General features: G+C 45.4%; 7 protein-coding genes across 7 annotated transcripts; 3 read left to right on the top strand and 4 right to left on the bottom strand.

Annotated features, from left to right (window-relative positions):
• Window positions 1-4920: 4920 nt before the first annotated feature.
• F5891DRAFT_1228836 (uncharacterized protein) lies at window positions 4921-7987 on the bottom strand (the record flags this gene model as incomplete). The annotated part of the gene is made up of 5 exons (XM_041369538.1): window positions 4921-5290; window positions 5352-6650; window positions 6720-6992; window positions 7070-7364; window positions 7424-7987. 5 exons carry the CDS (start codon window positions 7985-7987, stop codon window positions 4938-4940), a joined length of 2784 nt encoding a protein of 927 aa, XP_041225582.1. The 3' UTR covers window positions 4921-4937.
• A 288-nt stretch (window positions 7988-8275) lies between these two features.
• On the top strand, window positions 8276-10530 carry F5891DRAFT_1173357 (uncharacterized protein; the record flags this gene model as incomplete). The annotated part of the gene is made up of 10 exons (XM_041365625.1): window positions 8276-8510; window positions 8565-8606; window positions 8662-8811; window positions 8864-9036; window positions 9110-9295; window positions 9357-9530; window positions 9776-9925; window positions 9976-10155; window positions 10215-10396; window positions 10449-10530. Exons 1-10 carry the CDS (start codon window positions 8378-8380, stop codon window positions 10528-10530), a joined length of 1452 nt encoding a protein of 483 aa, XP_041225583.1. The 5' UTR covers window positions 8276-8377.
• A 463-nt stretch (window positions 10531-10993) lies between these two features.
• On the top strand, window positions 10994-11506 carry F5891DRAFT_1189092 (uncharacterized protein; the record flags this gene model as incomplete). Its single annotated transcript, XM_041367097.1, has 1 exon — window positions 10994-11506. The coding sequence occupies one exon, from the start codon at window positions 10994-10996 to the stop codon at window positions 11504-11506; it is 513 nt and encodes a 170-aa protein (XP_041225584.1).
• Window positions 11507-12548: 1042 nt separating this feature from the next.
• F5891DRAFT_953041 (uncharacterized protein) lies at window positions 12549-13270 on the bottom strand (the record flags this gene model as incomplete). Its single annotated transcript, XM_041375155.1, has 2 exons — window positions 12549-13042; window positions 13108-13270. The coding sequence occupies 2 exons, from the start codon at window positions 13268-13270 to the stop codon at window positions 12549-12551; spliced, it is 657 nt and encodes a 218-aa protein (XP_041225585.1).
• An 899-nt stretch (window positions 13271-14169) lies between these two features.
• On the bottom strand, window positions 14170-15087 carry F5891DRAFT_980626 (uncharacterized protein; the record flags this gene model as incomplete). The annotated part of the gene is made up of 2 exons (XM_041377019.1): window positions 14170-14538; window positions 14836-15087. The coding sequence occupies 2 exons, from the start codon at window positions 15085-15087 to the stop codon at window positions 14170-14172; spliced, it is 621 nt and encodes a 206-aa protein (XP_041225586.1).
• A 762-nt stretch (window positions 15088-15849) lies between these two features.
• On the bottom strand, window positions 15850-18831 carry F5891DRAFT_980627 (uncharacterized protein; the record flags this gene model as incomplete). Its single annotated transcript, XM_041377020.1, has 17 exons — window positions 15850-15888; window positions 15964-16076; window positions 16160-16573; window positions 16647-16673; window positions 16708-17142; window positions 17277-17363; window positions 17410-17469; window positions 17517-17597; window positions 17647-17760; window positions 17809-17844; window positions 17905-17967; window positions 18017-18109; window positions 18188-18259; window positions 18315-18335; window positions 18386-18394; window positions 18454-18493; window positions 18664-18831. 17 exons carry the CDS (start codon window positions 18829-18831, stop codon window positions 15850-15852), a joined length of 1872 nt encoding a protein of 623 aa, XP_041225587.1.
• Window positions 18832-19061: 230 nt separating this feature from the next.
• F5891DRAFT_980628 (uncharacterized protein) lies at window positions 19062-19559 on the top strand (the record flags this gene model as incomplete). Its single annotated transcript, XM_041377021.1, has 1 exon — window positions 19062-19559. The coding sequence occupies one exon, from the start codon at window positions 19062-19064 to the stop codon at window positions 19557-19559; it is 498 nt and encodes a 165-aa protein (XP_041225588.1).
• Window positions 19560-19583: the final 24 nt, after the last annotated feature.

Below are 19583 nucleotides of genomic sequence, written 5' to 3' on the forward strand. Positions count from 1 at the left end.
ATTACATTATCATGTTTGACCTTGTAGAGGAAAGAAGCGTTTTTCATTTTCTTATATCTGCTTCCGATGTCAAAGCTACTCAGGAAAAACCTCCTTCTCAAATTGGATGAAATGCGATCCAACTTGCACAAATCTGCAAGAATTTGACGATTTGGCAATCCGTCCAATTATTTTAATCCCTTTCAAATTTTCGTAAATAGGATCTCAATTCACGACAATACTAGCACATTATTTTCAGGCAGCTTTTCCAATTCAATTAAATGATATCAAGCAAATTCCATTAAATTTTAAATCTGACATAAACAGCGAACATCTATCTATCTATTATAGATGAGAGCAAGTGAGAGATATGTTGTGTCGTCTTTGTATTGTCGTCGTCGTGTCATCGTTGTATCCGTCGTCATCATCATTGTGTCATCGTCGTTGTGTTGTTGTGTCATCGTCATTGTCGTCTCGTCGCGTCGTCGCATCGCATCATGTCGTCGTCGTGTCATCGTCATCTCGTCGCATCGCATCGTCGTTGTCGTCTCGTCATTGTCGCATCGCGTCGTCGTCGTCGTCGCATCGCATTGTCGTCGCATCGTGTCGTTGTCGTCGCATCGTCGTCGTCATATCGTCATTGTCGTCGCATCGTGTCGTTGTCGTCGCATTGCGTCGCGTCGTCGTCGTCATATCGTCATTGTCGTCGTCGTGTCGTCGTCATTGTCGTCATTGTCGTCGTATCGTCGTCATTGTCATCGTCGTCGTGTCGTCGTCATTGTCGTCGTATCATCGTCGTCGTGTTGATGTTGTTGGGTTGTTGCTGTCGGGTCATCGTCGTTGTCATCGCACCATCATCGTCGGCCAAAGTGGCAAGTGAGAGTAGCAATGAGTGAGAGCGAGTGAGAGCGGGAAGAAAAGTTCAAGTTGAACTTTTGTGAGCGCACCGTCACATGAACAAACATATACAAATGTTGGACTTAGGATATTTCCAGCGCTGTAGCACAATTGATCCCGCTGATGCCTTGTAGAGCGCCGCTGTACTTTCACATTTGCAATAAGCAGCAATCAGAAACATGTAAAGCATTGTTTTGAAAATACTTAATGTAGTCTTATTGAAAGCGGAGGCCGCTGGAAGCGGTACAGCCAGTTTCAAAAGTTGTCCGCTAAAGGTATCTTCTCACGAGAAGGGCTTGAATAGCATTGTAATGGGATAAATAAATAGGGCCAAACGACAATGCACGAAATAATTGGGATAAGTCTACTACCACCCCTCATTATCTGAAAAGGAGGAATGTCATAGCTTTGTGACTAAATCTAATGGTATTTTATATTTGTCGACAAATGCCCGAGGCTCTTTCCATCAAAAGGCCTTAAATAACATTGTAATTAAAAAACAAGATCAGGTAAGATGTCAAAGCTCAAAACAATTGGCTCAGGTATACTACCACTACTCATTGGCTGCAAAGGCGGAATGTCCCAGGATTGTTATAAATCATTCATGTTAAGCTGGATTTACAAGCATACATGAGTATATATGTGCAACTCAAATTGCTCGCAGTATATAAGCTAATATTTGGCGGCAGCAGAATTACATCGTGCTATACTTCCCACGGCTACAATATCGAGGACTCATCAATTCACTGATGTCCTTCTGGTCATCCCAGACCGTGCCTGTACCTGTGCCGATACACCGAAAAAATGGTTGCTCCACTGCTATCATGATTCATGATGGTGGGTCAAATGGACGTTTGATATCAAATAGTGCTTACTCTGCAACGAGCTCACGAGGTTGAACGGGGCGTTTCTGTGCAAAGGTTTAGCCAACGGCGCTGCGGACAAATATCAGGCAAAAGTGAAGACCCGCCACCGAATGGGACATCCCCTTTAGAATTCAAGTCTGTGGGCATTGCAGTGCTGTTCTTATCGACTTTCTCATACTTTGTTCTGTCCAGTGCCACCTGAGCATCACAACTTGGAACCGTTGTCAGACTGGACCGAATCTTGAAGCTTGAGCTTGAAGTCTGAGCATGTTGTAATGTCCTGGTCAAGTTTCCGATACCCACTCGATAGCTGCAAACCCAATTAATCAACATTTATCACAAAGGGATCTATAAGATAATTCATATTGTATCCCCCAACCAAACCACGTCCAGCAGCGCACTCAACGAACACAATTCAATATAATTTCGAAGCTAAAGACATAAAATAAAGGATCAAAACACCCATCACTGCTATCACTTGCGGGAGACACAGCAGCCGCAACAGGCTGATACACTAGGCTGGTAACAATTCTCGTGCAATGAAGGCATCAACCGAAGGACAAGAGTCACGGACATCCTGGAGGGCATGGTGGACATCTATTGCACCAAATTGCTCACCGAGCTAGTATGCATGTAGCGTGACTGCCTCTGGAGGCGACATCGTCAGCAAATAGTCATTTTGATTATTAAGATGCGGTGCTGATATCCTACGGTGTTCATCAGTTCAGTCAGCGACGGACAGGGCATTTTCGGTGAAAGAAACACAGAAGTCGCAATTACCATGTCCGAGATGCAGTATGTCTGCAACGACTACTATGATCAATGGGCTGGTTTGGAAAATTTTCCGTCAGCTGACAGTGTAGATGAAGGTCGGGACACTTAGTACATTATCTGTTCTCGCAAAATTTATTTCTTGCAGCCTAAACTTCTACGCATATCATAACTGAAGGTCGATAAAATTTTCGAACGTTAAGTTACCTTACTGGGAAGGGTTCTGAGAAGTAGAAGAAGCAGAGCACTTTCCAAGTGCTATTAGTCTGTTATGGTTAGTCACACGTTCTCTAGAAAATATTGCCGTCCGGGGCTCGCAGCTTCAAGTTGTACTTGTTTGTCTCAGGCATGAACTTTCGAGTCCCGGGCACCTGCGGCGTGCTTCATAACTTGTCAAAGAAGTTTTCGACTACTAATAGGTCAGACAGTCATGTCTGGACTCTGCGTGTCACAAACGTACTAGGAACATCGATCAGCCAAGCCAAGCGAAACTTTCGTCAGGTCGGGTGCGAGACGCATAATTTATCAAGTCCAACTCCTTATTATCTTAACCGCAAGTGGACCTTACTTCTGTGACTCCGGAGTAACCATTTTCTCATCTTGCTTATTTGTTTGCACGGATAACAGTCACTTGGTGCGTCCAACCGGCAGGAAAGATATTCTCATCTTACAATCAAAAGGCACAGGTATAAAAAAATAGGAAACTACATCTCAAGAGCATCGTGAACATTGATTTTGACCTGAGACCTCGTTCTTGCGTCGCCCCAGGACATTCGGGGGAAAAAAATCCTTGTGTAATACAAAACCTACTTTGTGGTGATGTGGTGACAGGGATTAATAACCCGTCATTAATACCTATTCACTACCGTCCCTTGCTAGTCAGGCCAGGTCGTTCCTATCACTACCGTGGATCCAGAGCTTGTGATAAACTCAGTTTACATGTTTATCCGCCGACTATGTGACTCTGGCTATGCCAACACTGAAGTCTGCCAGCGGCAACCATTCTGATAGAACCACCGAGCCTGTGCTTACCAAAATCACGATTTTAGGATATATAAGCAAGCTGTCGACTCTCAGAACTATCATTCGGGATCCCCTCGACGCATCCAAATTATCTAGCACAAGACATGCGTTTTTCATTCCTCCTTGCTGTTGTTGCTACTCTGACAACATCCATAATGTCTGTCAGTGCATGCACAGACGAAGACGGGCTTTGTGGCGCGAGTAACGTGGGAGGCGATCCATGCTGCTCAGGCCTTACTTGCAAGTTGGGTGTGAGTATGATCCATCCGCTTTGGATCCGAGATCCAGCTCCATAACTTACCCCTTGCGCCTTGTATCAATAGAATCTCAGCGGCACAAACAAAGTCTGGTACTGCCAGTAGCCTTCTCTCGATTGACTTTGAAGACCGAGGATGTTCGTGGCAGTGAGTCGTCTTTCTGCTTTCACGTTGTCCCAGTGGTCAATTGATTACACGATACGCAGATGATCGATGTCCTTATTACTGCACGAATTTCCAGCTTTTTGTCGAGCAGACTCTAGAATAACATAACATTAGAAAAACTTCCTCGCAAATCGATAAAACACATTCATGTTACTCGACTTGCGTACGATTTCCCACTACTAATGCACAAAAAACTGGTGTATTCAGCCAACATCAAAATTGAAGATCGTCAAGACAGATCATTAAGAAGGAAGAAGGGCTAGTGCCGGTAACTGCTTTGCTAACATCTCAAAGTAGTTTTATCGATAGGCTGTCCAGTAATGCTCTGCCTTGCGTGCGTTTTTCGTACAATTGCCTTGGGTCCATAGGATTCTGGCGGTTACTCGCGCTCATGAGGTCTCTCCGAATGTGCGGCGGTCTTTTGAAACAAATAGAGTTGAGTACTGTAAATAATCTGAAACAGCATATCAATGAGCCTGGCTCTGCGTGTGTTCTTATCGACTTTCTCATACTTTGTTCTGTCCAGTGCCACCTGAGCACCACAACTTGGGACCGTTGTCAGACTGGACCGAATCTTGAAGCTTGAGCTTGAAGTCTGAGCATGTTGTAATGTCCTGGTCAAGTTTCCGATACCCACTCGATAGCTGCAAACCCAATTAATCAACATTTATCACAAAGGGATCTATCACCTCAGGCATTACTTCTCGGTATCAATAGAGACCTTTGAGGTAGGGTTTCCATGTTGTGGGAAACTTACCTCTGAGGTGCGCCCTCCCACCATTCTATTAATAACGTGCCTCATACATTACATCCAGCGCCTCCTGGCGTGGCTCGCGTGCCGTCCGCATCAGGGAAAGCCTCTGCCAGGAAATTCACCGAAATATTCAAACTCGAGCTTAAAACGGTTGAATTCCAGGAAATGTAGTATTTTCACAGAAATCATTGTATTTCAGATGAATGTAGTCGATTCTAGTACTAGTCAGATAATAGTTAAATAAGCATGCCTGTCGCTGAACGAGTTTACGAAGAAGGTAGAACAAAGCTCCAGAACGGTACTACTGGTCCATTCACGAGGTGCTACAGGGCCGAATTTTGGAATAAGATGTACACTCCTGCGAATATCAGAAATGTCAATGATGCTTGCCAGACGCTCTCCATTACGAATGAGGCGGGAAATTTTATACAAACCATGGTTTGCTTCAGGCTGCCCGAATGGCATGAACCATTCCACATATGCAAAGTGGGTAGGCAAAATTCCAGGTGTGCGAAATAAGGCAGCTGTAGCCTGGCTTGTCAGCGTGAAGATGATGCGCACTTGTGCAACACGATACCCTGATATTGATGATCAAATATTAGCATGATGTTACAAGGGATTAGTACAAAAAACACGCACCATCAACACCTGTCGTCCCACCACCATCTTCGTTAACTAAAACCGTGTCGAAGCGCGCAGGAACTATCTGCCTTCTTTTGTCCTTTCGTGGTGGCTGACAGTGCACTGAATCCACGGTAACGGTTGAATCACGATGTCCGTGAGCATTGATTGCGTGGAACTTGACCCTATGGAATGCGGCAACAGTCTGGAAGGGAAGGATGACATGGGAAGCTTCTTGTTCAAGTTGCGCTGGAGAAAGGCCAGGTTGATTTGTGCGAACGACATAACGAGCTAATGCTTCGGTGAAAAAAGTGGCGCCATAGTTGTGAACTACACTATCCAATGGAACACGTCTAATAGTTGGGTGTTTCGTCATCTTGATCGAGCGACGATAGTCCATGTCGGGCGGTAACCTGTCTTGTGGAGGAGGATCGCCAGCAAGGCGCCATTGGACGAAATTATTGTGCCATAACATCTTCTCGCATCTTTCAAGCCAGAGTGTCATTTGCGTATATTCGTCTTTATGGTTAGTAGCTCTGTAAGCATCCTTTGCGAGATCAATATGTAAGCGTTCGGTGTACTCGGTGTTGTAGTTGTCAGTCGTGCCATATAGTTTGATCATATGCACATAATGACGGAAGAAATGGAGTTTTGGAAGGTTGAAATTCGCTCGAATGCCGAGATCGACAAAGATGCTTTTGTTGTCATGAAAGCGAGTCAGGGCTTCAGTGAGAAGCGCGAGAGTTTGATCGGTGTGGCAAGGGTACTGAGCGAGGTAAAGGAAGTCGAGGATGGCACGAACAGCACGAAGAAGGCGACCACTGTCAAGATTTCCAGGCAATCGGATATCAATGATGATACCGAGCAAAAAGCGGCAGATTTGGTTGTGTTCTGTTCCACTGACACGAGAAAGGCCACTGATGCCTTTCATAAACAGGCGAATATTGTGATTTGGCGGAAGCCTGCGGCTACGGGCATCAATCTCAGCCTCACTGAACGCTTCCTTGATCCACTCGATCAGATGCTTGATGATGCCCTGATAGAGCTGGTGCAACACGTCTGGAGTGATTGACTGGAAGATATTAGTGTGCGGGAGTTCCTCCCAAAATGGTTTGAAGACGGGCTTGATACCGCATTCCTGGCATGCTCTTGTCCACATGCCATAGTCCTCATCGACGAGTGACAAAGCAGCAAGAATCGCTGCCAGGTCCCGAAGCTTCACAGGAATGTCAGGACTCCCCAGCTCGTCCCGTGGAATGTCACACTTCGGACACTCTCCCGATTTAATTCCTGTTGTTAGCAGTTGTTCCGGGTAATCTGCAGAATAACAGGCGAGAATAGGATGTCCCCGTCATACAACTCCATCGCCGCTCGCCATGGCAATACCGTCTTCTCCAGGGACTCTCAAAGGTTCTAAGATGTGACGCAAGCAGGCGTGGAATAAATTTGTTGAAGTACGTCGTCTAGCGGCCTTATTCGTAATGTGTTCGAGCTTGGCAGTGGGCAGATATGCAAGCAGGATCCATGCTTGTCGGGAAGGCTTTCGACGAATTTCCTTCGGAATATTCCCTATCGTCATGTAGACGGGATATGCAGATTTGTTTCTAAACATGGTGACCTGAGTCTTGTCCGACGAAAGGATAATGGGTATGACAGTGGCTCCAGTCTTAAGCTCCTTCTGTGTGAAGTGATACATGGTAAGCACACATAGGCAGCACAAATATATGTATGATCACTTGCCTGGGTGGACCACCACCATTTGCCTGTGTGAAGATCGTGATACATTCTGACGGTCTTATCAGGGTCGGCATAATGACGCTCAGGAGCATGAATGAGATGTGGCGAGAAATCCGGATCTGAATAGAGAGCTTTAACACACTCCATGATATCGCGTGAGTATACATCGAAGGCCTCATTAGCGACAATTATCTCTTCATGTTTGAATCGTGGTCGTCTGCATGGCAGCTTTCGGTCGATAATCTGATTGAGTTCACGGGAGTTTCGATAGGAAAGCCCTAAGGCATCATAAAGCTTCAATGACGGATGCTGTTCAGAATATCATTGACCATCATTTCGGAAATCAAACTCACCCTGTCAATTGCCAGCAGATCTGAAAAAGCTGTCGAGCTTGCACCACGAAGCTTTGCCCACTTCGCAACCTTGTAATCTATGCGAGAAGTGAAAGGAGCCCACTTATTGTCTGAGTCCGGCAGTTTGTCCTTATAGGACTTGAAGGCCGTAGTGCCGGCACAATGTAGTGGAGCCCCTGCACCACGCCATGGAAACTCCTCAATAGTGGGGCATTGGCCAAGGGGTGCCTCGGCTTGCTGTCGTTCCGTGTGATGTGGTTGTGGTTGCAGAACAGCATCCTCCAAATCACTGGCAGCTGAATCGATGTCCGGTGGTATAGGACCTGCAGGGAATTCCCAGCCGCGCTCAAGCTCAGCATCATGAGCTGCTACAACGTCTCCATCTCCGTCTCCATCTCCGTCTCCGTCTCTGTCTCCGGGTTCATCATCGTCCTCGGACTCCATGAATTGATGACGGTCCTCTGGCCACTCGAAATCTTCTTCATCATAGTTGCCAAAGTAGTCCCCTGTAAATTCAGTTAATGCTGGTGGTTCAAAGTCGCTGTGATCGTCATCTGTATCCATATAAAAACTAGAATGATGTTGAAATAGAGCTGCACATGGCGGATTTTTCGTAGTGGCAAGATGATGAGAATGGCCAGTGAGCTCGAAGTTCTTAGCGCAGCCTGGGCAAGTGATCATTCTGGTGGTAAAAAAACAAGGGCCGTAACAAAGACAACCTACAGCCACAAACAAAGCTTCAAGCAAAGTTCAGCGGACTACGAACTTTGTCAACCCTGCCCCAGCGCAACCCTGCAACCCTGCCCATGCAAAGTTCAGCGGACTATGAACTTTTTTCTTTAACACTGCCCACCAACTTGACCGCTACATTCTTTTTACCCTCAGTGTCCTGTATCATTCAATTTCGTAGCAGTACACTCTTTGAAAAGAGAAAACACTCATTCACCTTTTAAAATGCCTCCCCGTCCATCTGAGATAGCTGCTCAGAAGCGGAATGCTAAAAAGAAAGAGAAAGTAGCGGCGAGACAAGTGTCTTCCGGCGCTGAGGTCGTAACCCCAGACATAGCTGATGACATCACAGATAGCAGTGAGTACAGAGGCTGTCATAATCAGACCCAAAAAAACTCACATTCTCGCAAAGAGCTGCAACGGTCTTCAAAGAAAAAAGCACTGGAGCGCAAAGGTGAGCGCCTAAACCCATATTGTGCAAAAAAAATTATGCTACATACCTATGTCAGTCTGGAATGATACAACCAGCAATAATCGCAAGCGTGCACCAACAGTGACTGAGCTTCTGTCTGCGCCTGCAACAAAGTCAGTAAGGAAGACACTGAAAGCAGTCGAAAAGACACAGAAAGCAGTTGAAGGTGGTGGTCGTGAGAGAAGCAGTATGTGTGGCCTCTTTAAAACCGAGTCGAAGTGATACTCAACTTAAAATAGGTGTAGCTTCCACTCTCACGAGTCACAATGGTGTGTCAGTTGACACCGACGACTCTGCGAGTGAATATGGTATCAGCGACTCTGAATCCAATAAGTCAGATGTCAATGTGGAAGTTGAAGACGACAGTGATATCTCAGACTTACTGTCTAAAACCCCGGAGAATCTTCATGAGGTACTAATGAAAGAGGTGCATGAGATTTCAAATTTACTAGCTGATAGTCACTTACAAATTGGTACAATGTCAGATTCCGCGTTTTGTTCCACCCTGCCTTGCTTCACGTTACAGTGATAGTTCAGCCGCTGCATCAACGTGGGATGATGATGATCCGGCGGGCCAACTCGTCACGGTCACAGCTGACTCAGTCAAGGTCAAATGCGAGCCTGACGAGAAGAAGAAAAGGAGCAAGCTCGAAGGACGACAACAGATTGAGGTGACCTAACAATCCCTTTCACTGGCCCGATTCACGATTATTTCTGATTTTTGCTTTGTAGAGACCACAGTTTGCACAGCCGTCACATGACTTAGATGATTCCATCGCTGTCACAACCCCCGGACCGGAACCACGTGACACATCCAACACTTATGCGCCTTTCAAATGGCCTGAGTTCACTAATCTAGTTTACGAAGCAGACGGCTCCATCAACCTCAAGGCTCAGAACACACGCGTACAGATGGTTTTGAAGACGGCTGTCTTTGAACTCAAGAAATCTGCTATCTTCGAGAATGCATTCCCTACTATCATCGAGAAATGAACCATGGCTATGCAAGCAGTCAGTAACGCTGCCTACAAGCATAAAGAAAGGGCTATATTGAAGAGGCTTAAACACGACACTGACTTTGCAGTTGCTCTTGCTAGTATTGTTCGTGTTTGTTTTTGGTATGAACTCGACGCTGATGCTCTTGCTTGAAGCCTGAGGGACGGCTTAGTGCTTTCCGCACTGGTATCAAAAAGCTCGCTCATCAAATCGTTGTGTCTCGATTCGCACTTCGGAGAGGTTGTTCCAATGAGGTCGAAGAGCTCCTGAAAAGTCACAAGTATATTTTTCCAACTAACCAAAATGTGAGTGGTTAGTGTCATGTTTCATTGTCGATATTGATGTCACTGCCCAGGGTAAAGTCCTTGGTGATCAACCTTTCTGCGACGAGGCCATGATCGATACGCTACATCAGTCATTGTTCGACGGCGAGAACTCGATCGGAGTTCAATCACATGAAGATTTTGTGTCGGTCTTAGATGGCAATGATGAGCCGGAGCTCCCCATAGCTATGGTTGCCTTGATTGCAACTGTTGTACGTTTTTTATTTGTATTTTCTAGATGAATACTTACGAAATGTGATGGTTGTTGCAGATCTATGCCATACTGATGGACTGGAGGAGCGGCAATCCACCGTCGAGCTCTCAAGTCAAATCATTCAATGCTACTGTCTACATTAGTGTTTACAAAGCCCATGAAGCAACCCTCACTCGGATCTTTGAAGGCGGTAAAAAGAAGTATCATGCGCTGATGGCACGGCTTTACAAGGCTGTCTGGTGCGTTTCATCATCCTCTGATCAAATGCCTGCCATTAACATACTATGTTAGTGTGTCGGACAATGTGTTGCTGCCATCTGGTGCGCTGAGCAACTTCGACTACCTCGATCTCAGTGCAATGTCCGAGGATTGAACTAAGGTTGTTGTGCCATGTGCACCCGCGGATACCCATGTATTACTGATCTCACTTTGTACATTTTGATAGTCATTCGTACATACTGACAGGCCATTCTGATCCAATATAATGTTGATTTTCGTGTATTTTGACAATAACCGACGAGTGAATTCGAACTAATTCGTTGAAACTATGACCGGACTTAAATAAAACAGTAAAACATGATTTCGCTGAAAATCAAAGGAAAACCAGGGATTTACTGGAAATTACCTCGATTTCGGGGGGAAGGCTTTCCCTGATGCGTGCCGCTCAAACCTATCCTCCATTCATTATTGCGCACCTCCAGCATTCCCAGGGCGCATTGGCCTCTATATGCTCTTGGGGCCCTCGCGCCACAGGAATCAAAACCTCATCATGGTGTCTATCACTAAGTTTGTGTTGTTAGTGAGTCTTCCTTGCCACTCACTCTCTCCCTTTCACCATGGTCTCAACCAGTGCTCTCGCTCCTACTCATGGAGCTCAATGTGTATCATCTGGACTAGGCCACCATTTTGTCAGCCCGAAGAAATCCAGAGATAAGAAAAAATCTCAGACACACATTGAGTTACCTGGCGCGCAAGCCAAACACCGTCAACTGCTAGCTCGTATGCAACAACTGATGAAACCAGAGCACAAACAGACCAAAGTTCATGCTGTAGATGCAGTTGAAACTGTCTCTGATACTAGTCAGACTGACGCCTTAGCCGAAATTCCTGATCCAGACTTCGAAATACCATCAGAACCTTCTTCCGACATACTTGCGCAAGAATCTCATATTAAACGTCGCATTTTACCTGACAAGGCCACAGACTCATTGTATAGCAGTTGGAAAACATTGATACCCTTCCTTGTTGAACCACATCTCAAATATTCTGCGCAAACGCTAGCAACAGCACTGGAGATTACCCCTGAGGTCATCTCTGCATGCGCCACACATTTGTGCCCTCAAAAGTGAACAACAATTGCATGTTTATTTTTCGACAGTAAGTCTTCTTATCTTTGAGTATACACCATGTTAATGAATGAACACACACATTCAGGATTGAGCCCATTCAGTGAAATAGTCCGTATCTCACAGCCAGCCCAATTTGACAATTCCCCATACTATACGAGCCATCCCATATGGGCCCATGGGCAATTGTAGCCATAAGATATGGCTGGGCCCATGGTTAACAATACACGAGAGTCTTGATTGGGCCCATAGTCAACTGGTAGGTGTATAGCACATTGGCACCGTGGATAACGTTTCGGCCTATGAGTCCATGACTCATGTCTTGGCCCACATGAATAATGTTTTGGCCTATGAGTTCGTGACTCACATCTCGGCCCACATGAATAATGTTTTGGCCTATGAGTTTGTGACTCATATCTCGGCCCACATGAATAATGTTTCAGCCCATGACTCTGTAACTTAGGTCTTGGCCCACATAAATAATGTTTCGGCCCATGACTCTGTAACTTAGGTCTCAGCCCACATGAATAATGTTTCGGCCCATGACTCTGTAACTTAGGTCTCGGCCCACATGAATGACGTTTCGGCCCATGACTCTGTAACTTAGGTCTCGGCCCACATAAATAACTTTTGGCCCATGAGTCCGTGTCTCACATCTCGGCCCATGACCACATGAATCACATCTAGACAGATATCAAATAACATTCCGGCCCATGAACCCTGAATACTTTTCAGCCGATATAAATGATGTGTTGGCCCATGGGTTAGAGAACTTTCCAATGTTTCACTGTGGAGTCCCAGAAGGAAACCTCTAAAGCCGAATGTCATGGCCATACAAGGAATACTGGCCGATCGTTAACATATACAACACCGGTCACTCACATTTCCAGTATAGTGATGGAATACAAATCATATGAAGTAGGTGAAACAGAACAGTGAGGATGATAAAGTCTACATACTGTTTAAAATGTCTTCCACCTTGCTGTACTTTGCATAATCTTCCTCAGAATACCATGCGTGCTCCCCATGGGGCATCTTGAAATGGTTATGAACACTGTCTCTCATGAACCATGCCCACACCCATCGGTCGCCGGTCTGCATGTCCACTGCATGGTGGATAAGCCGACCGCAGAACTGCTACCATCACTCCTGAGTCATACATCAACTCAATACCTAGGTTATGTAGCGTCATGCGGGCACTTCTATAGTTGCTGACCGATGTCATTAAGTCAAACCATTCAGGACAGCATTTTGGATCACGGTGTGCGGGTGACTGGTGGTTGGCCATCACAGCGACACCTGTGAAGACCAATGCCCAGTGTCTAATGCGCTCATACATCTTGGTTTGACCACTGGAATATGCCCAGTGTCCAACCTCAAGGGTGGTGCGCAATGAGGACCAATACAGGCTGGGGTGCATGACCCTCAATGCAGCCAAGGCGAGGAGAGATGGTCGTCGCATAGATTTTATGATGGTTACACCTTGAGGGCCTTTGAGACTAGCTGATATCTCTGGACAGCAGCTCACATCAGCATTATCTTGAGCATGACCATGAGGCTTGTTCTGGTCAGGCCCTTGAATGTTGATGATGATGAGACATGACTGACCTCGTGACCTTGTTGAAACCAGCATGGAGATACATTGATGCAGCCTGGGGACACACCAGGTGTTTCGGTCAGATAGAAATAGGACCTGTCTGTTCTCCAAATGCAATTGGCATTCACTGGGGACAGACTTTTCTTGAGGAGATCATTGGCACAATGCATTGCCGCACTGATATCCTCCTGCAGCACAACCATTCAATGAATGACCAACATGAAAGAACACACTCACCTTCACCCAGTCCGACAGTGCTCTGGACACATACCACAAGATGATGCGATGACCTGTATCCAACAGAACACAAGGCTTTTCAAGAACCATTTCACAACTGGGCAGAAATTTCTGCAGCAGCTGCGCTTCCTGTGTATCGCTTCGGCCTGTCGGCTGTTGTCCACAAGCATCGCTGTATCGTTTCCTGTTGATGTTTAGCTGAACTGTTGTTGTTTAGTCAGGACGTAAATACCGAATATAAAGAGAACCTACTAGGATTGGTATATGCATCGGCCAGAGTTGATGCTAATTGTGCACAACTCAACATGATTTCGACATCAAGCTCCATGGGTGGAATAATGTATTCAGATTGAGAAACATGGGCCCAAAATTGATCCTCGACGTATTGGCTAGCTAAATGGACCTTTTGCAATGCCCAATCCTTGGGCACTTCGACAGTATGCATGCAATGTTTTTCAACGAGTAAAATTGTGTAACAGACTGCGGGTGATATCTGCCGAGACGATAATTATGAGACCTCTGGCTTGCAAAGCACGAGGATGATGGTTCAAAACTTCAGTTGGGCACATGTTCCAGCACCGACGGTGCTCGGATGCCTTGCCAAGATGATGATAGCCGAAAAATGTTCACATGATATTATGACCTGATTTTGGAACATTACATAATCAAAGCCGAAGGACTTTTCATTGGCTGACTGCTGATGTCATTATATACATATTCCATGATATCATGAATCATAAGCTAAATATTGTCAACATGAAAAGCATATAATATAACACAATTTATGGAGCGTCAAGTTGTTATGTGCAGGTGACCAAGGTGTAAATTATAACTATGGAGTCGTCACCATCTGTCTCACACAATGTACCACACGGCGAGAAGCTTCCATAGCATGGCCGATATTAATCTCCTCCAGGTGGCCGAGAGACTCAGCACCAATGACAGCCTCAATCTGTTTATCTTCAATCATTCGGCGAACTTCATCAGTAGCACGTGCTGCTGCTGCCCTGACTGCGAGAAGTTGCTTACTCAATGGACCTCCCTGAGGATTCATGGTGGTGGGTAAAGCAGCCAGTAATGCACCCTCCGGCTGTCCTATGTTAGCCGACACATTGCAAAATAACTGAAATCTCACCCATTGCTGAAAATGTTTGCTCACGATGTCCATCACTTCTGTAAAGTTTAACTGCACTTCTGCAGTCTGGAAACACATGTCCCAGCGGTCATTCCACCAGGAATAAGGGTGATATTTGACAAGCCGACGACCTTCCCACAAACAGAGATGCTTCTCTGTGGGCAAGCGAGAAATGAATGAGTGAGTTCTTCATAGCAAAACAACCCCAACTGCCACCTGCCGATGAGGCCCGCTATCTGCACCAGAAAAAATGGTAGAGTGGGCTGCATGTTGGCTCCCATGCAGATGTTAATGAATGGCAAGACAAATGTCTCAACATCGGGTCAATTTATTGGAGGCATACGAGTCAAGAACAAAACTCACTTGTGCTTCCCACATAATGTGCTTTCCCAGCAATTGATATACATTGGGTGTGCGCTGTACATAGCTCTTGCCAACGGCATGGCGGATGGCCATGAATCTAGATGTTGCAAACTTGAATACTTTGGAAGCATCCCAGAGTGTGAAGTGTGGTAGTGGATCATTATAGTGACCTCCAGGTCGTTTGCCTTTCGTTGAGCAATGGCCAGTTGAGGGCGAATCATTCCAGGATGAGTTGTTGGAAGTGCGTGACATTAGTCGAGATTAACGTAGTAGCTATCAAGATGGATTATGTTGTGATGAGGACCAGTGGAGATTTAAACTCAGCATACATCTCTCGGCTGGACTTTGGAATGATTTATTATGTTATCACTTACAATGCTCACTGTTAAATAATGACCCTAAAATTGAAGCATGGTGGCATCACTGGAATCTAGAAAACTATGCTATTTTGTGCGACATTTCAAATAATTCTCCGCTTAAAGCATAGTGCATTCGGCCATATTGAAACCGAGCACGCAGACATCCCTCAACCGATATATAGAATCATCTTATATTATGTGTGATGTTCAATGATTGTTTACTTGACATATTTTTCGGCCAGATTGCAACCGAACCAACATACATACTTGGGCCGGAGCTCGGTTCTATATTACTGTCTTCGGTCGGATCAAATTATAACATCTTGTTGCTGGCACTTTAAACTATAATATATTATGTGCTAAGTTTTTCATTAATCTCAAAGTCAAGGATGGTGCTTTCGGCCGAAATGCAACAAACCAAACAGACATCACTCATCCAGTATTTGGAAAAATCTGCTACCATGACATCGTGCATGACATGAAACATTCAAGCTAGGATGCTCGTCAATATATTCTGTAACAATTTTCCCCTAGCTTTATGATTAATGTTGTTCACCAGATGATGAATACAATTCAGATCGCCAATATTGTACCAATTTGTAGAAATGTATCTGAATACCTGGTAAATGTAACGATGTATTCAAAAGTATGCGTGTCAATCCTCATTGTTGCGATCCTGTTCCTCCTCCAATCTCTGCACATTGTATATTAAATCATCTAGTGAGCCAAGCATTCCACAATGATAATCAAGCACTCTGTATAACCTGACCAGATCTCTACATGCTTGTGTGATGCTGTCTCTTCGCTCAGTATATGAAACCTCCACCACACGTCTGGCATATATCATTTCTTTGGCCGTGGTTTCACGGCAATTCCCAATACCTGAAGACATGAGATCTCTGGCAATTCGATCAACTAAAAGATTCATTATGAGTCGGAATATGTGACAGAGTGTATTGACTTACTTTCATGGTCATCATTGACCTCCAGGTGATCTATGACATGGGCGATGGCCTCTGCAGCATCAGCATACAAAGGATCGTGGTTTTGAAGGCCGTCCGCCGTCCTGGGGGATTTCCAGGACACGTGTGGGGCTGCACGGTCACCCAAGTTCTCAACTTGACTGGCGAGTACAGCTTGCGTCGACAGTTCTTTCATGATGGCCTCATCCTCATACTCCAAGCACAAATCACCTGGTAATGTGATGCTGGCCGATGGATTTATATGTGTTGGTCCAATTGTGCTATTTGAAGCTATGGTCGGGAGAGCTTCATCCTCGTACCCCAAGCACAGATCGGCTGGCAGTGATGGATCAGTAGATGCCTTGATGTCATTTAGCCAGACTAAATGATTTGAAGATGTAGTGGGGAGAGCCTCATCTGCATAACCACAGAAAGAACAAGATGGACACAGTTTCAGGCGAGTGTTGAACAATATGATTGACCGACTCACCTGAAGACGTGGTTTGGATGGTCTCACCTTCATGCCTCGAGCAAAGGTCGGCCAGCGACACCACAGTCAGGTGATGGTTCCGTAAGAGTTGACTGAAGGGCATCATCTGATGACTTCATAGAGAAAATCTTCTCCTCGTATCCAAAGTCAAGATTAGCTGGCAATTCAATGTCAGGTAATGACTCTATTGCTGTTGGATGTACTGGACGATCTAACGGTGTGATTGGCAGGAAGTCGCCCTCATAACCAAAGTCAAGATCGGCTGGTAATAGGATCTGGGGGGATTGCTCGACACCTGCCCGGTAAACTTGAGGGTTTTGAGGTGCGGTTGCGATGTAATCTTCCTCATACCCAAGGTACAGATCAGCCATGAACACATCATCAGCCGATTTGCCTGTGCACATGAGGTCGACAGCACAAGGCAATGGTGTATCAACAGAGATGCGACCGTCAGGATGGTTTGTCTTTGAATCAGGTTCATTTGTCACGGTCGGCCCTGAAGTCGGCGATCACAGATGTGCTATTTTCGGATGAGGCTTGTGATTGCACCTCGTCATCATCAAAGCCTGGGTAAATTTCGGCTAAATTTATTATGTGAGATCTGAGATAACGTAATGGAGGAGGACATACCAGAAGCCGGCCTTGGCTTGCACAGACCAAGTAATGTTCTATACATTGATTCTGCTAACATATGGCCATATCCCAGAAATACCTTGTCTGAAAATCGTTAAGTTGTGTTGTAAAATAAAATTTGACAAGCTACCTGCTTCACTCATTTCTGCAAGATATTCTTCGGTAGGTACATTATCCTCGTCAGAAAATGCTAACAGAAGCGTCAGGATGATTATATGTGCCAAAATGAAAACATACAAGTTTGTGGCAATTGTCTGGGTGAAAACTCATGTTGCAGGTATCTGGTCTCATCACTGTAATGGACAAAGGGCACCGACACTTCAAGACAACAATAAGTACTCCCAAAGCATAATAATAGCTGACCTACACATTGGGGGCTTGGATGTATCAGCAACTGGTTTTGCAGATGCGTTGGCAGTCACAGGGAGGGCTTGTGACATGGATATGCCATCGTCATCGTCATAGTTGCAATCGAATGAGGCTGTAATATATCCTATTAGTATGTACTGTGCAAGAATACAATCCACACCTTGTTGGGCCGATGGCGAGGATGACGTGTCATAGCCTGCATAGAAAATCTGCAGTTTGTCTGTAAGTTTGCTATATAATGGAAAATAGAACTTACTGAATGGTTCTGCGGTCTCAACTGGAACTTTTTCATCACCAGTGAAAACACGTAACATGTCATCTGTAGATGCGAGCGATGTCAGCCGAAGTAAATAATATGTGAAACTTACAATCTACAATTGAGTGTGAGATGGTAATGTCATCCTTGGACTCAATAATATCTGGCCAGTCATCAGTGTTGCCGCTGGATTGAGTGGCATAACCTGTTTCAAAATCTAACATGTCCACTCATAGTACAACCAAGGGTCAGCCGAAATCTCCTCAATGGAGAATGGACTTACGCTGGTCCAATGCAGCAATATCTTGGTCTTGACTGAAATTATCATAGCCGGTGAAAAAACTGGACGTTTCATCTAAACATCCAACCGAGATTCAGCCGACAATAACATGAGATGGGAAGGAACTCACTGTCGGAACTATGGTCGGATACTAGATTGAATCGTACACGATGCGCCATAATACAAATGCCGATAACAGACTGTCGAAATCTACAAAATTGTGATCAGTGCAGTGACTTAGGGCTACAATGATGTCACATTCAACTTACTAGCTACCAGTACATCATGTGCGTGAGAACCCACAATTAACTGCGCATTAACGATTAAGGTTGTAGAAATCAATGAATTCCCACAGGTACAATGTCACGTGATGTTGGCCAGCCGGTCCGAGCATCTCATAACTTTGTTTGTACTTCTCTTCAATTCAACTCCCACTTGAAATCGTGTACATTTGGCGATCACAAAACATGTCCTCTCACACAGAATCCAATGCTGCCATGGAACTTGCATACAACAAGATGCAAGACATTGTCTCCAAGGCGTTGAAGATGCAAGATGGCCACCCAGAGCATCAGAAGCACACAGTTTTCCTTAGCAATTGAACTTGTAAGTCTCAGCTCGGTTGTGATCACACTTAATAGTCCCATCTTATCAATGTAGTCATCGGCATTAGGTTCTCATGTCCGATCGGCCACATTGATCCCGCTGATGGTATTGTCCATTGCCACAGAGATCAAGGATGCCACCCACCAGAGAAAGTTCTTGAGGCCGATTAACTGGCGATCACTACGACACAACGAACCCTCATATTGATGACCACCCCTTCAAGGAAAAAGCTCGTGCTTACATCGCAGATCATCCCATCGAACCAGCAACCATGCCATCTTTGGCAATCGGATCATTGGACATGGCACACACATCTGCAGCTGCTGCCATGGTAGAGGTCAATCCTAATCCCACAATGAAGCCAGACCACGTCGCCCGACATTTCCATACTACCCCCCCTCGCCCATCTCATATTCAATCTCACACATCCTCCCGGCCTCGATCATTTGGACTGGTATCCAGCTTCATGGAGACAAAGGGAAAGGTCAAGGGGAAGGGAAAGGAAGCTGAACCATCTACGCCCCATCAGCCGATTGCCTCACAAAACACTTGCTGGAAATGCTCTCGAAGTCCAACTGCCCCTCCCAATCGGCCAGTCACAAGATGCCAGAACATTCAGAAGTCAAGAGTGATCTTGAGTGACACAGAATACCAGGACACCACAGATGATGAAGACCAAGATGAGGATGAAGAAGACACGCTCATGGAGGACAATGAACTGATGAGGACTGCCGTTAGGAAGGTGAAAGGGAAGCAGAAGGCTAAGTGAGAAACTGACGACAAAGCTACAAGA

Source organism: Suillus fuscotomentosus (genome assembly GCF_016647785.1).
Source record: "Suillus fuscotomentosus strain FC203 chromosome Unknown F5891scaffold_29, whole genome shotgun sequence".
Lineage (NCBI taxonomy): Eukaryota > Fungi > Basidiomycota > Agaricomycetes > Boletales > Suillaceae > Suillus > Suillus fuscotomentosus.